This window comes from Gobio gobio (assembly GCF_949357685.1).
Source record: "Gobio gobio genome assembly, chromosome: 14".
In the NCBI taxonomy this organism is placed as follows: domain Eukaryota; kingdom Metazoa; phylum Chordata; class Actinopteri; order Cypriniformes; family Gobionidae; genus Gobio; species Gobio gobio.
Window position 1 is genome coordinate 147,553 of NC_137107.1, and position 16,124 is coordinate 163,676.

At 50.7% G+C, this 16,124-nt stretch overlaps 1 protein-coding gene across 1 annotated transcript in view; it reads right to left on the minus strand.

The window, feature by feature from the left end:
• Window positions 1-16,124, minus strand: part of LOC307136871 (E3 ubiquitin-protein ligase rnf213-alpha-like) — a 418,045-nt gene that overhangs the window by 104,411 nt on the left and 297,510 nt on the right. The window contains exons 52-54 of the mRNA XM_079834193.1: window positions 4,932-4,966; window positions 4,668-4,768; window positions 3,501-3,657 (exon numbers count right to left, since the gene is read on the minus strand). Of these exons, the coding sequence (XP_079690319.1) occupies window positions 3,501-3,657; window positions 4,668-4,768; window positions 4,932-4,966 (293 nt within the window). The remainder of the gene's footprint in view (window positions 1-3,500; window positions 3,658-4,667; window positions 4,769-4,931; window positions 4,967-16,124) is intronic.

Genomic DNA, 16,124 nt, shown 5'->3' on the forward strand with positions numbered 1-16,124 from the left:
TGACTTTAAGGTTGATAAGGTTCATTAAAGGCAATTTACACTTCACACAGATTATTTTAATTCATTATGATTTCAAATGTGGATGAGTGTACTGAAAATAACCTTTACATCTTTTAATCTCCTCCGCCATGAACTGCCACCTTAACGTGGTGGAGGGGTTTGAGTACCCGAATGACCCTAGGAGCTATGTTGTCCGGAGCTATATGCCCCTGGTAGGGTCTCCCAAGGCAAACAGGTCCTAGGTGACGGGTCAGACTAAGAGCAGTTCAAAAACCCTTATGATGACAAAAAGAAGGAGGACCGTGACGTCGCCCGGTATGGCGCAGCCGGGGCCCCACCCTGGAGCCAGGCCTGGGGTTGGGGCTCGTATGCGAGCGCCTGGTGGCCGGGCCTTCCCCCACGGGGTCCGGCCGGGCTCAGCCCGAAGGAGCGACGTGGGGACACCTTCCCGTGGGCCCACCACTCACGGGAGGGACCGTAAGGGGCCGGTGCAAAGCGAATCGGGCAGCAGTCGAAGGCGGGGGCCTAGACGACCCGATCCCTGGACACGGAAACTGGCTCTTGGGACATGGAATGTCACCTCGCTGGCGGGGAAAGAGCCTGAGCTTGTGCGTGAGGTTGAGAGGTTCCGACTAGAGATAGTCGGAATCACCTCCACGCATGGCTTGGGCTCTGGAACCACACTCCTCGAGAGGGGATGGACTCTTTACCACTCTGGAGTTGCCCATGGTGAGAGGCGGCGGGCTGGTGTGGGTTTGCTTATAGCCCCCCAGCTCTGCTGCCATGTGTTGGAGTTTACCCCGGTGAACGAGAGGGTCGTTTCCCTGCGGCTTCGGCTCGGGGATAGGTCTCTTACTGTCGTTTGTGCCTACGGGCCGAACGGCAGTGCAGAGTACCCGACCTTCTTGGAGTCTCTGGGAGGGGTGCTGGAGAGTGCTCCGACTGGGGACTCCGTCGTTCTACTGGGGGACTTCAACGCCCACGTGGGCAATGACAGTGAAACCTGGAGGGGCGTGATTGGGAGGAACGGCCCCCCTGATCTGAACCCGAGTGGTGTTCAGTTATTGGACTTCTGTGCTAGTTACAGTTTGTCCATAACGAACACCATGTTCAAGCATAAGGGTGTCCATCAGTGCACATGGCACCAGGACACCCTAGGTCGTAGGTCAATGATCGACTTTGTGGTCGTTTCATCTGATCTGCGGCCGTATGTCTTGGACACTCGGGTGAAGAGAGGGGCGGAGCTGTCAACTGATCACCACCTGGTGGTGAGTTGGATCCGATGGCGGGGGAGGAAGCTGGATAGACTCGGTAGACCCAAACGTACTGTGAGGGTCTGCTGGGAACGTTTGGCCGAGTCTCCTGTCAGAGAGATCTTCAACTCCTGCCTCCGGCAGAGCTTCGACCGGATCCCGAGGGAGGCTGGAGATATTGAGTCCGAGTGGACCATGTTCTCCACCTCCATTGTCAAAGCGGCTGCTCGGAGCTGTGGACGCAAGGTCTCCGGTGCCTGTCGAGGCGGCAATCCCCGAACCCGGTGGTGGACACCGGAAGTAAGGGATTCCGTCAAGCTGAAGAAGGAGTCCTATCGGGCCTGGCTGGCTTGTGGGACTCCTGAGGCAGCTGACAGGTATCGACAGGCTAAACGGACTGCAGCCCGGGTGGTCGTGGAGGCAAAAACTCGGGCCTGGGAGGAGTTCGGTGAGGCCATGGAAAAAGACTATCGGCTGGCCTCGAAGAGATTCTGGCAAACCGTCCGGCGCCTCAGGAGGGGGAAGCAGTGCCCTACCAACGCTGTTTACAGTGGCGATGGGCGGCTGTTGACCTCGACTGGGGATGTTGTCGGACGGTGGAAGGAATACTTCGAGGATCTCCTCAATCCCGCCGTCACGTCTTCCATTGAGGAAGCAGAGGCTGGGGGCTCAGAGGAGGACTCGTCCATCACCCGGGCTGAAGTCACCGAGGTGGTCAAGAAACTCCTCGGTGGCAAGGCACCGGGGGTGGATGAGATCCGCCCTGAGTACCTCAAGTCTCTGGATGTTGTGGGGCTGTCTTGGCTGACACGCCTCTGCAGCATCGCGTGGCGGTCGGGGACAGTGCCTCTGGGATGGCAGACCGGGGTGGTGGTCCCTCTTTTTAAGAAGGGGGACCGGAGGGTGTGTTCCAACTATAGGGGGATCACACTTCTCAGCCTCCCCGGGAAAGTCTATGTCAGGGTACTGGAGAGGAGAATCCGGCCGATAGTGGAACCTCGGATTCAGGAGGAACAGTGTGGTTTTCGTCCTGGTCGCGGAACACTGGACCAGCTCTATACCCTCTACAGGGTGCTGGAGGGTTCATGGGAGTTTGCCCAACCAGTCCACATTTGTTTTGTGGATTTGGAGAAGGCATTCGACTGTGTCCCTCGCGGCGTCCTGTGGAGGGTGCTGGGGGAATATGGGGTCCGGGGTCCTTTGCTGAGGGCTGTCCGGTCCCTGTATGACCGAAGCAGGAGTTTGGTCCGCATTGCCGGCAGTAAGTCAGACTTGTTCCCGGTGCATGTTGGACTCCGGCAGGGCTGCCCTTTGTCGCCGGTTCTGTTCATAATTTTTATGGACAGAATTTCTAGGCGCAGCCATGGGCCGGAGGGTGTCAGGTTTGGGGACCACACGGTTTCGTCTCTGCTCTTTGCGGATGACGTTGTCGTGTTGGCCCCTTCTAACCAGGACCTTCAGCATGCATTGGGACGGTTTGCAGCCGAGTGTGAAGCGGCTGGGATGGGGATCAGCACCTCCAAATCCGAGGCCATGGTCCTCAGTCGGAAAAGGGTGGCTTGCCCACTCCAGGTTGGTGGAGAGTTCCTGCCCCAAGTGGAGGAGTTTAAGTATCTAGGGGTCTTGTTCATGAGTGAGGGGAGGATGGAACGGGAGATTGACAGACGGATCGGTGCAGCTTCTGCAGTAATGCGGTCGATGTACCGGTCTGTCGTGGTGAAGAAAGAGCTAAGCCGTAAGGCGAAGCTCTCGATTTACCGGTCAATCTACGTTCCTACTCTCACCTATGGTCATGAGCTTTGGGTCATGACCGAAAGGACAAGATCCCGGATACAGGCGGCCGAAAGAAGAGAAGATGAATGGATGGATCTTTTAATCTCTGTAATCGCCTTCCCCTGTTTTTTTTTAAGTAGATGCAAAAAGTTTGTATCACTGATAAGTGATGCTTTTTTAAAAAGGCAGTCAAACTATTGGAGAATAGATGTTCTTCATTCTTTCTGAAAAACAGCAGGAATGTGTGTTTTCTACATTTTTAAATTGCATAGTTTATTATATGGGTGGTAGAATTTGCAGCTCACTACTGCTTTTAAATAAGTTACGCTGTCCAAGTAGTTTTTTGAAAGTATGTATGCTCTAACTCATACTACATTTTTTGGGGAATGTAATGCTACTTTTACTTGCATATATCAGTACTCTTTCCATCCCTGTATATCACAAAACCATAAACAGGCAGAAAGAAGGTAATACCTGTGGGTTTTCTTGAGCTCCCAGCAGCATGGACATGTGTGTGAGCAGTCTGAGGAGAGCGAAGGGGGCAGGTGACATATTCTTAGTCTCCTGCATGTCAGGCTGGTTACGGCGTTGTGGGTCACCCAGAATGTGTCCTGACTGAGTGTGGTCCCCTCTGCAAAGAAGAACAATAGCCTCAGATTGATTAAAGAAGTGATTGAACAATTACTATTAGTTACACTAGTTTTTAAAGGGCATCTTCCAAAAAACAAACAAACATTTTCATATGTTAGTTTTGTAAATAAATTCAGTAACACTTCACAATAACATCAATGCAATAGTTAACAAGATTTAACAATACTTCTATATTTATTAATCTTGGTTAATATTGATTTCTACATAAAAATAAAAAAGTGATGTTGTGAACAATGGCACAACTAAAGCACAATGTAATCAAAGCTAAAGGTGGTCCAATAAAATATTAGTGTGCAACTTTTTTTGAAAAGGCAGTGTAAAGTCCACTCCAGCACATCCCAAAGACTTTCAATGGGGTTAATTCAGGACTCTGTGGTGGCCAGCCTGATGAAATCAGGAAAATCTGAAATATGGCTATGGTTCGTCTTCCAACATGGTTGTCTGACATATAAAACCCTAGGCACTGCATCAGAAAGGGTTAAACGAATTAATGACAAACAAACATGCCAAAAACATATTAATCACTGCAAAAATGATTAAATTCTAAAATCTTAAGAATTGGCTTATGGCAACTTTTTTTTGCCAGGATGTGTATATTAATGTATTTTATTAATTTTAATTTTTACAAACATGCATTAATGCATCATGAATGTACAGCAAATAACAAAAGTCTGAACAAACAAAATAAAGCACATATTACTTATAAAGCACATATTAATGCATTATTCTGCATGACCTTATTCTACATTTCTTAATTCTACCCAATACTGAAACTTAAATGCTACAAAAAAATCTTACTTAACTATTAATAAGCAGCCAATTGGGAGTTTATTTAGGCAAAAGTCATAGTTAATAGTGAATATGTGTTCCCTATACTGAAGTGTTACCGAATCAATTATTCCAGAGAGCTAGGTATTATATATTTATACTATATTTACCAAACTAAACATAATTAAAGAGGAACAAGCATTCGCTGCAAGAGGAACTCACTTTCCCGTCATGTTTTGGAAGCCGTCAACAGGTTTGTGATCGGTACCACCTATTCGTGCTTTACAATCTGGACAGATGCTGATCTCCATGGGTTGACCACACTAGACAGATGCATGAAGAGAATTCATGTTTTTAAAGGGAAAAAATAACGGGTTGATGACAATAAATTAAAACTAATGTGGTGCTCTGTGACTTCAATATACTGTATGTAGTTAATGCTATGATATCAAGCCAAATAATAGGAATGAAGTCATATGACCCTACCTCACCAACAGTGCATGGATGACCATTAGGACAGTCTGTGAAGAACAAAAGAACACCAGAGATTAAAAAAAATGTTTATGAAAGAAATAAAGAAAGTGTTCAAACACAGAAGTGTTTTGATATGTTCGCGAAGGGGTTGCCAAAGCTCGATGAAAAGAGAGTACCTAATTGTTTCGTGAAATAAAGAACATCATCTTTACCAGCGAGTGTGAGATGGAGGCTTGGGGCTCTTCCAATTCAGTAGAATTAAAGAGGGGGGGGGGGGGGGGGGGTAAAATTAGTTGGACGTTTGACTGAGTATTTCTGTGCCAAATACACTCCTTCCGGTTTCTCACAAGTTTCTGAAGGTTTTTTGAAAATGGCCCATTAGAGGGCGGAAAATCCTTATGGAAAAGCGAGTGCACAAACCAACCAGAGCAGGAACGAGAGCCCATAATTCGGGATTTTTTAACAATATCACTAAAGAAGTGTGTTTCTGGTTGTGAGGGAAAGATCAGCTTGTTCAGCTTCCCAAATAACTCAGCGTTAAGGGATCAGTGGATGCAGTTTGTGTTTCAAGTGTGCAACCTGGCATTTTCGGTGACAAATGTTTTATAAACAAGGCCCATTGGATTTGCAGATCTTTGCAGGCGGTGAGTGAAACGGCGTCAAATGTTTGTGTTTTGTTGGCAATTGGCGCGTAATGTGAACAACACCAACGTATAGTGAATCGAGAGTTTTCCAGGGATAATGTGATGCAGTGGCATAAATTGGTTTTACAAAGTGGGTGGGTGGGGGGGGGAGTCATGAGAAGTCATGATTAAAGTGATAGTTTCATTCTTAAAATTGCATCTCCTAACTATAGCATAATACAATATTGTCAGTCCTGAGATTCTTCACATAGATTCGCATGAAATGCTTGTGCGCCTTAATGGTCCAGTGGTAGACCCCACTCTGTGACCCTCAGCATGCGCTGACCATGCTCTGTGACCCTCAGCATGCGCTGACCCCGCTCTGAGTTGCTGTTGTTCCCAATGGCTTCCACTTTGTTCTAATCCCACTAACAGTTGAGCGTGGAATATTTAGCAGTGAGGAAATGTCCCGAATGGACTTATTGCACAGGTGTCCAGCGATCACGGCCCCACGCTTGAGTTCTCTAAACTCCTGAGAGCGGCCCATTCTCTCACTGATGTGTGTAGAAGCGTCTGCTGGTCTAGAGCTTGAGTTCTCTGAGCTCCTGAGAGCGGCCCTTTCTCTCACTGATGTGTGTAGAAGCGTCTGCAGGACTAGAGCTTGAGTTCTCTGAGCTCCTGAGAGCGGCCCATTCTCTCACTAATATGTGTAGAAGCGTCTGCAGGTCTAGAGCTTGAGTTCTCTGAGCTCCTGAGAGCGGTCCATTCTCTCAATGATGTGTGTAGAAGCGTCTGCAGTTCTAGAGCTTGAGTTCTCTGAGCTCCTGAGAGCGGCCCATTCTCTCACTGATGTGTGTAGAAGCGTCTGCAGGTCTAGAGCTTGAGTTCTCTGAGCTCCTGAGAGCGGCCCATTCTCTCACTGATGTGTGTAGAAGCGTCTGCAGGTCTAGAGCTTGAGTTCTCTGAGCTCCTGAGAGCGGCCCATTCTCTCACTGATGTGTGTAGAAGCGTCTGCAGGTCTAGAGCTTGAGTTCTCTGAGCTCCTGAGAGCGGCCCATTCTCTCACTGATGTGTGTAGAAGCGTCTGCAGGACTAGAGCTTGAGTTCTCTGAGCTCCTGAGAGCGGCCCATTCTCTCACTGATGTGTGTAGAAGCGTCCGCAGGCCTAGAGCTTGAGTTCTCTGAGCTCCTGAGAGCGGCCCATTCTCTCACTGATGTGTGTAGAAGCGTCCGCAGGCCTAGAGCTTGAGTTCTCTGAGCTCCTGAGAGCGGCCCATTCTCTCACTGATGTGTGTAGAAGCGTCTGCAGGCCTAGAGCTTGAGTTCTCTGAGCTCCTGAGAGCGGCCCATTCTCTCACTGATGTGTGTAGAAGCGTCTGCAGGTCTAGAGCTTGAGTTCTCTGAGCTCCTGAGAGCGGCCCATTCTCTCACTGATGTGTGTAGAAGCGTCTGCAGGTCTAGAGCTTGAGTTCTCTGAGCTCCTGAGAGCGGTCCATTCTCTCACTGATGTGTGTAGAAGCGTCCGCAGGCCTAGAGCTTGAGTTCTCTGAGCTCCTGAGAGCGGCTCATTCTCTCACTGATGTGTGTAGAAGCGTCTGCTGGTCTAGAGCTTGAGTTCTCTGAGCTCCTGAGAGCGGCCCTTTCTCTCACTGATGTGTGTAGAAGCGTCTGCAGGACTAGAGCTTGAGTTCTCTGAGCTCCTGAGAGCGGCCCATTCTCTCACTAATATGTGTAGAAGCGTCTGCAGGTCTAGAGCTTGAGTTCTCTGAGCTCCTGAGAGCGGCCCATTCTCTCACTGATGTGTGTAGAAGCGTCTGCAGGTCTAGAGCTTGAGTTCTCTGAGCTCCTGAGAGCGGCCCATTCTCTCACTGATGTGTGTAGAAGCGTCTGCAGGTCTAGAGCTTGAGTTCTCTGAGCTCCTGAGAGCGGCCCATTCTCTCACTGATGTGTGTAGAAGCGTCTGCAGTCCTAGAGCTTGAGTTCTCTGAGCTCCTGAGAGCGGCCCATTCTCTCACTGATGTGTGTAGAAGCGTCTGCAGGTCTAGAGCTTGAGTTCTCGGAGCTCCTGAGAGCGGCCCATTCTCTCACTGATGTGTGTAGAAGCGTCTGCAGGTCTAGAGCTTGAGTTCTCTGAGCTCCTGAGAGCGGTCCATTCTCTCACTGATGTGTTTAGAAGCGTCTGCAGGTCTAGAGCTTGAGTTCTCTGAGCTCCTGAGAGCGGCCCATTCTCTCACTGATGTGTGTAGAAGCGTCTGCAGGTCTAGAGCTTGAGTTCTCTGAGCTCCTGAGAGCGGCCCATTCTCTCACTGATGTGTGTAGAAGCGTCTGTAGGCCTAGAGCTTGAGTTCTCTGAGCTCCTGAGAGCGGCCCATTCTCTCACTGATGTGTGTAGAAGCGTCTACAGGACTAGAGCTTGAGTTCTCTGAGCTCCTGAGAGCGGCCCATTCTCTCACTGATGTGTGTAGAAGCGTCTGCTGGTCTAGAGCTTGAGTTCTCTGAGCTCCTGAGAGCGGCCCATTCTCTCACTGATGTGTGTAGAAGCGTCTGCAGGCCTAGAGCTTGAGTTCTCTGAGCTCCTGAGAGCGGCCCATTCTCTCACTGATGTGTGTAGAAGCGTCCGCAGGCCTAGAGCTTGAGTTCTCTGAGCTCCTGAGAGCGGCCCATTCTCTCACTGATGTGTGTAGAAGCGTCCGCAGGTCTAGAGCTTGAGTTCTCTTAGTTCCTGAGAGCGGCCCATTCTCTCACTGATGTGTGTAGAAGCGTCTGCAGGTCTAGAGCTTGAGTTCTCTGAGCTCCTGAGAGCGGCCCATTCTCTCACTGATGTGTGTACAAGCGTCTGCAGGTCTAGAGCTTGAGTTCTCTGAGCTCCTGAGAGCGGCCCATTCTCTCACTAATATGTGTAGAAGCGTCTGCAGGTCTAGAGCTTGAGTTCTCTGAGCTCCTGAGAGCGGCCCATTCTCTCACTTATGTGTGTAGAAGCGTCTGCAGGTCTAGAGCTTGAGTTCTCTGAGCTCCTGAGAGCGGCCCATTCTCTCACTGATGTGTGTAGAAGCGTCTGCAGGACTAGAGCTTGAGCTCTCTGAGCTCCTGAGAGCGGCCCATTCTCTCACTGATGTGTGTAGAAGCGTCTGCAGGTCTAGAGCTTGAGTTCTCTGAGCTCCTGAGAGCGGCCCATTCTCTCACTGATGTGTGTAGAAGCGTCTGCAGGTCTAGAGCTTGAGTTCTCTGAGCTCCTGAGAGCAGCCCATTCTCTCACTGATGTGTGTAGAAGCGTCTGCAGGCCTAGAGCTTGAGTTCTCTGAGCTCCTGAGAACAGCCCATTCTCTCACTGATGTGTTTAGAAGCGTCTGCAGGCCTAGAGCTTGAGTTCTCTGAGCTCCTGAGAGCGGCCCATTCTCTCGCTGATGTGTGTAGAAGCGTCTGCAGGCCTAGAGCTTGATTTCTCTGAGCTCCTGAGAGCGGCCCATTCTCTCACTGATGTGTTTAGAAGCGTCTGCAGGCCTAGAGCTTGAGTTCTCTGAGCTCCTGAGAGCGGCCCATTCTCTCACTGATGTGTTTAGAAGCGTCTGCAGGCCTAGAGCTTGAGTTCTCTGAGCTCCTGAGAGCGGCCCGTTCTCTCACTGATGTGTGTAGAAGCGTCTGCAGGCCTAGAGCTTGATTTCTCTGAGCTCCTGAGAGCGGCCCATTCTCTCACTGATGTGTGTAGAAGTGTCTGCAGGCCTAGAGCTTGAGTTCTCTGAGCTCCTGAGAGCGGCCCATTCTCTCACTGATGTGTGTAGAAGTGTCTGCAGGTCTAGAGCTTGAGTTCTCTGAGCTCCTGAGAGCGGCCCATTCTCTCACTGATGTGTGTAGAAGCGTCTGCAGGCCTAGAGCTTGAGTTCTCTGAGCTCCTGAGAGCGGCCCATTCTCTCACTGATGTGTGTAGAAGCGTCTGCAGGACTAGAGCTTGAGTTCTCTGAGCTCCTGAGAGCGGCCCATTCTCTCACTGATGTGTGTAGAAGCGTCTGCAGGTCTAGAGCTTGAGTTCTCTGAGCTCCTGAGAGCGGCCCATTCTCTCACTGATGTGTGTAGAAGCGTCTGCAGGTCTAGAGCTTGAGTTCTCTGAGCTCCTGAGAGCGGCCCATTCTCTCACTAATATGTGTAGAAGCATCTGCAGGTCTAGAGCTTGAGTTCTCTGAGCTCCTGAGAGCGGTCCATTCTCTCACTGATGTGTGTAGAAGCGTCTGCAGGTCTAGAGCTTGAGTTCTCTGAGCTCCTGAGAGCGGCCCATTCTCTCACTGATGTGTGTAGAAGCGTCCGCAGGTCTAGAGCTTGAGTTCTCTGAGCTCCTGAGAGCGGCCCATTCTCTCACTAATATGTGTAGAAGCGTCTGCAGGTCTAGAGCTTGAGTTCTCTGAGCTCCTGAGAACGGTCCATTCTCTCACTGATGTGTGTAGAAGCGTCTGCAGGTCTAGAGCTTGAGTTCTCTGAGCTCCTGAGAGCGGCCCATTCTCTCACTGATGTGTGTAGAAGCGTCTGCAGGTCTAGAGCTTGAGTTCTCTGAGCTCCTGAGAGCGGCCCATTCTCTCACTGATGTGTGTAGAAGCGTCTGCATCCCCCTTTCGAGGGAACTCGCACTGCATCGGGACGACGCTTTGGGGATGCTCCCTTAGCATCAGCGAATCTGAAACCAGAATGCCAACTAGGCCAATCCGATCGGCGTGCGTGATGACGTCATTGTGACGGCATACCCGGAAGTATAAAAGGGGAGCTGGAACGTAATGGCGGTAGTTATTGCTCTTCAGCAAGCGCTATGTGTCAAACTGTCTGTCTATTTACTGTTGTATGTCAGTGAAAGTGTGTGATTGAAATGAAGTGTGAAAAAGTGAGAGAGTTCAAGCAGTGTGTGCATCCTTGCCCTCGCTACATGTCGGGCTCGGATACACACCTGCTGTGTGTGCACTGCCTGGGCGTTCAGCATGCTCGAGCGGCTCTCGAGGGAGCCGCTTGTGAGCATTATGAAAGCTGACGCTCAGAGTGCTCCGCTCTCGGCTGGCCGTGTTCGATGAGGCCGGCCAGCCTCGTGAGCCCCGTGGATCGGTCCCGCATCCGCCGAGGCGGTGCGGTGAGGCTGGTCATGGGGCTCACGGATGGACTGTCAGCGGGACTGGGACTGCTGAGGCATCTTCCCAGTCTTTGTCTGACAGTTCAGATGTTCTCCTTCCCCGTGTGGAAGCCCGCGCTGCGGCTTCTTCCCCCGGGGCAGAGGACGCGATGTGTGAGAGGTCTGATTCTGAGGAATTAGACGTACTCAGCATCGAGGCAGTCAAAGTCATAAGCACTTCTTAAATATGCAAGATTCCATCCACGCGATTGCTGAAAAAAAAAAAAAAAAAAAAGGCAGCGCGCAGGTTATGGGTCTGCAATTAATGTGAACACACGCGATCGGTGTGCATGAGATACTGGTTGGCTTAACGGACGAGTATAATACAATAAATCAGTATTTGTCTGATATGGCTGCATTTAAGTCTGAGGATTTAAATGAGATATTATCTGACTCTGAGGAGTTAGACATTCAGTCATTTCAGACCATGTTTCACTGTATTGTGTGACACTGTTTGGCTTTTTTCTCGAGGGATGAAAGCCAATTGTATTATGACGGCTTGAACCACGTTGCTGAGGCAACGTGGGGTCTATGAGTCCGTATAAATACAAATAAAACAGTGTCGTCTGATTAATTACGGCTACATTTAATTCTAAGGAATTAAAATTAAATATAATCTAACTTTGAGGAGTTAGATATTCAGCCTATCATTCAGACTATGTTTCACCTTATTGTGGCTGCATTTAATTCTGAGGAATTAAATTAAAATATTATCTGACTTTGAGGAGTTAGATATATTTTTTATTCAGCCTATTATTCAGATCAGGTTGCACGGGTTTGGTGATTATGATGGCATTTAATTCCGAGGAATTGAGTGTCATGTTATCCGACTTTGATAAGTTGGATACTTTAATTCTGTCACCCAAGCGTGTTTAACTTGTGAACTGGATATTCATCTAAGATGGAGCCCTCCTGAAGTTGATGTCGTTCTCGCCGCCTTGTGGCCTGCGGGACACATCAGTTTCAGGCAATTGCTAATCGCAGTGTCCGCTCTAGGGTTGTGGCCCTGTTGAGCTGCTCCCTTAGATGAGGCCCCCTGCTGGCCAGCCCCCTCTCCCGGGTAGGAGCGATCGAGGTCGCCTCCCCTGTGGAGTTTTCGGGAATCGATGCTGTGTTCCCGCCGTCTAGTACGCTTCGGGCCACATCGTTTCGCCGTGCACGCGTGCTGCACCAGCCGCCTCTAACAAGACTTGCGGTGGTCCAGCAAATGCGTACGCACACCGAAAATCTTCCTCGATTTCGCCCTGCCGGTTAGCCGCTTCAGGGGGTCGGGGAGGAGGCTCGGTTGACACCCGAGACCGGCCTCGAGAGGCTGGTTCCTTTAGCAGATTATCTCGGCGCATGGTTATGCCTCCGAATATATCAGCTTGGGGCCTGCGACTGTAGAAAGGGGCATACAGACTGCAGTCCGGTTACCTTCCCCTGAAGTTCAGTGGGGTGGTCTGGACGGCAGTGGTCCCCGGGCAGGTTCGGGTAATGGAACAGGAAGTTCACTCCCTGTTGGTAGGGAGGCCACAGAATGTGCTCCTCCGCCAGACAGGGAGTCTGGGTTCTACAGCCGGTACTTCACAGTTTCTAAGAGGGATGGCCAGTTGCATCCAACTTTGGACCTAAGGTACTTGAATCGTTCTCTGAGGAGATTCAGATTCAAGATGCTTAGCAATTCCTCCATTGTGATTCAGATCCAGTCTGAGGACTGGTCTGTCACGATGGGTCTGAAGAGGACGCATACTTCCCTGTATCCATCCTTCTGTGTCACAGGAAGTTCCTGAGGTTCGCTTTTTGGGGCAAAGCGTACCAATATCGGGTTCTTCCAGGTGGCCTAGCCCTTTGAGACTCTACACGCAGTAGCGTGTTGACGCCTTCTCAGAGAACTGTGTTCCTGGGAGTCGTATGGGATTCTCTACGTTGTGGGCACAATTGTCTCCCGAACGTATCGAGTCCATACGGGCGGTGGTCTCTAAAATGAAGCTAGGCCACAGCATCACTGTGAAGCAGTTTAAGGTCTGCTGGGGCTCATTGCGGCTGCGTCCAACAGAATATCTCTTGGCCTGCTGCATGAGACCCTTACAGTGGTAGCTGGGAATCAAGGGGTTTTCCTCGGGGGGAAAACCATTCTGTATGATCAGGGTAACGCGCAGATGCCTTCGTTCCCTAGTCATATGGAAGAAACCTTGGTTTCTGTCCCAGGGGCCAGTGTTGGGAGCGTTCTGTTGCCGGTAATCCGTTTCAACAGGCGCCTCCCTCACTGGCTGGGACGTGGTTATGGGAAGTAAACCAGGTGGCTTTCCTTGAGGGGAAATCCATTCTGTATGATCAGGGTAACGCGCAGTGGCCTTCGTTCCCTAGTCATATGGAAGAAACCTTGGTTTCTGTCCCAAGGGCCAGTGTTGGGAGCGTTCTGTTGCCGGGAATCCGTTTCAACAGACGCCTCCCTCACTGGCTGGGACGTGGTCATGGCGGCCAGTTAGAGACAGTGACCCAGTTAACTGCCCAGTGGCTTCAGTGCTGGAGTTCCTCCAAGATCGTTTTTCTGCAGGGCTTACCCCGTCCACACTCAAGGTGTACGTGGCTGCCATTGCGGCTTTCCACACTCCTCTGGGTGATGGGCCTCTGGGTAGGCACCAGCTGGTTGTACAATTCCTCCGTGGGGCTCGGAGGATGAGGCCTGCGGCTCGGACCAGAGTTCCAACCTGGGACCTGGCAGTGGTTCTCGAAGGATGGCTGAGGCCCCCTTCGAACCATTGGAGTCGGCTGGACCAAAGGATCTGACTCTTAAGGTGGCTTTTCTCCTTGCCATTACCTCTCTCAGGAGAGTGGGAGATCTCCAGGCCTTGGCGGTAACGCCGACCTGCCTGGAGTTTGCCCCGGGAGGAGTAAAGGCCATCTTACACCCTAGGCCGGGCTACGTGCCTAAGGTGCCATCAAGGGTGGTCAGGTCATTGGTCCTGCAGGCATTTCATCCTCCGCCTCATGTGACGGCGGAAGAGGGGAGACTTCACCTACTCTGCCCGGTTAGGGCGCTCAGAGTTTATTTGGCGAAGTCTGCACAGTGGAGGAGATCACAACAACTGTTGGTGTGTTTTGGCTCACCTAAGAAGGGATTGCCTGCGTCTACTCAGACAATCAGTAATTGGATTGTCCAGGCGATTACCATGGCCTATCAGGTGCGCAGTTTGCCTTCACCTGTGGCTGTGAGGGCTCATTCCACCAGAGGCATGGCCTCTTCGGTGGCCCTTCTTTCTGGGGTCCCCTTGCAGGATATCTGCGAGGCGGCCGGGTGGGCTACCCCACACACTTTTATCAGGTTTTATAGCCTGGATCTCCCTACGACGCCTGGTGCTAGGGTGCTCCAGTCCTAGCTGTGCCCGGTTTCCGGCTTCACACTAGGGCAGGCGCTACCCTTCGGTGTGGCCTAGTGGGTACTCGTTCCCCAAAGCGTCGTCCCGATGCAGTGCGAGTTCCCTCGAAAGGGAACTGCTCGGGTTATGTATATAACCCTTGTTCCCTGAGAAGGGGAACGAGCACTGCATCCCGACGCCACACCTCGGCGCGCCTGGAGCGCATGCTTCAGAGCAATTACTACCGCCATTACGTTCCAGCTCCCCTTTTATACTTCCGGGTATGCCGTCACAATGACGTCATCACGCACGCCAATCGGATTGGCCTAGTTGGCATTCTGGTTTCAGATTCGCTGATGCTAAGGGAGCATCCCCAAAGCGTCGTCCCGATGCAGTGCTCGTTCCCCTTCTCAGGGAACAAGGGTTATATACATAACCCGAGCAGTTCTCTGAGCTCCTGAGAGCGGCCCATTCTCTCACTGATGTGTGTAGAAGCGTCTGCAGGACTAGAGCTTGAGTTCTCTGAGCTCCTGAGAGCGGCCCATTCTCTCACTGATGTGTGTAGAAGCGTCTGCTGGTCTAGAGCTTGAGTTCTCTGAGCTCCTGAGAGCGGCCCATTCTCTCACTGATGTGTGTAGAAGCGTCTGCTGGTCTAGAGCTTGAGTTCTCTGAGCTCCTGAGAGCGGCCCATTCTCTCACTGATGTGTGTAGAAGCGTCTGCAGGTCTAGAGCTTGAGTTCTCTGAGCTCCTGAGAGCGGCCCATTCTCTCACTGATGTGTGTAGAAGCGTCTGCAGGTCTAGAGCTTGAGTTCTCTGAGCTCCTGAGAGCGGCCCATTCTCTCACTGATGTGTGTAGAAGCGTCTGCAGGTCTAGAGCTTGAGTTCTCTGAGCTCCTGAGAGCGGCCCATTCTCTCACTGATGTGTGTAGAAGCGTCTGCAGGTCTAGAGCTTGAGTTCTCTGAGCTCCTGAGAGCGGCCCATTCTCTCACTAATGTGTTTAGAAGCGTCTGCAGGCCTAGAGCTTGAGTTACACACCTGTGGCCATGAAGGGCTGAACACCTGAACTCAGCTCAATACTTCTGGCTATATAGTGTATTAATATGAGGTATAACAGGGTAATGTGATTTAACAAGGTAGGGGAACGCGGGGCACAACCTAACGCAGGTTAGTTGTAACATGCATGAATTAACCCTTTCCACACATGCCAGAATGACGAAACTTAGTGTATTTACTAGTTGCCATATCAACATTATGTAGAGAAAAAATAGCGGCAAAATTAAAAAATCTCTGGAAGATATCACTGAACATGTATTTAACCATAGCAAAAGTACATTTCTTACTTAAGTTTAGTTCCCTTTCAGTCGGTCACGTTCGACGTACGTCGGAACTGACCGACGAATTGGGATCTGTTCTCAGAGACCAATCTACTTCGAGTGTATTAGAAACGAGCCAATGAAAATTGGCATGCGGTTCACACATTCCACGCACCGCCCCGCATTGCGCGTATAAATACGGAAGTGGAAGTACCGCATACCGCTTTCAACTGAGGAGCCGAGCATTACATGTTCCTACGAAGAGTGTGTTTACACAAACTAAACGAGTCTCTACGAGAAGATCTGCTTACCTGTTCCTGTGTCGTGTGACGGTGCTTTACAGCGGTGGTCGTTTCCTCTGAGTGCTTACAGTGGGCTTGCACCTTTAAACCACTGTGAGCCGCGGCTATTCCCCTGTGTGCCTCGGCACTGTTGGAGCGGTTCTCTCTTCTCTCTATCACTAAAAGAGCAACACGGTTTGACCCTGCGTCTTTTTCAAGATGTCATTCAAACCGTGTGTTTCTGGATGCGGTTGTTTCCTGTTGTTTGACGGCCACGATCTCTCTCACATGTAAACATGTGAGATTGCTTTCGTGGGTGATTCATGCTCTCTCAGGAGAGCATGGTCACGTCGGCGCGTTGTTCGTCTCACCTTTCTCGTAAGGGCTTGAGCGTTCAGCGTGCCGTGTGCCGTCGAGCGGCGGCTGACAGCGGGGGTTGCCAAGGCAACCCAGCGCGTCACTTGGCACTCTCTAGATGCGTGGTCCAGACTTTTAAACCTCA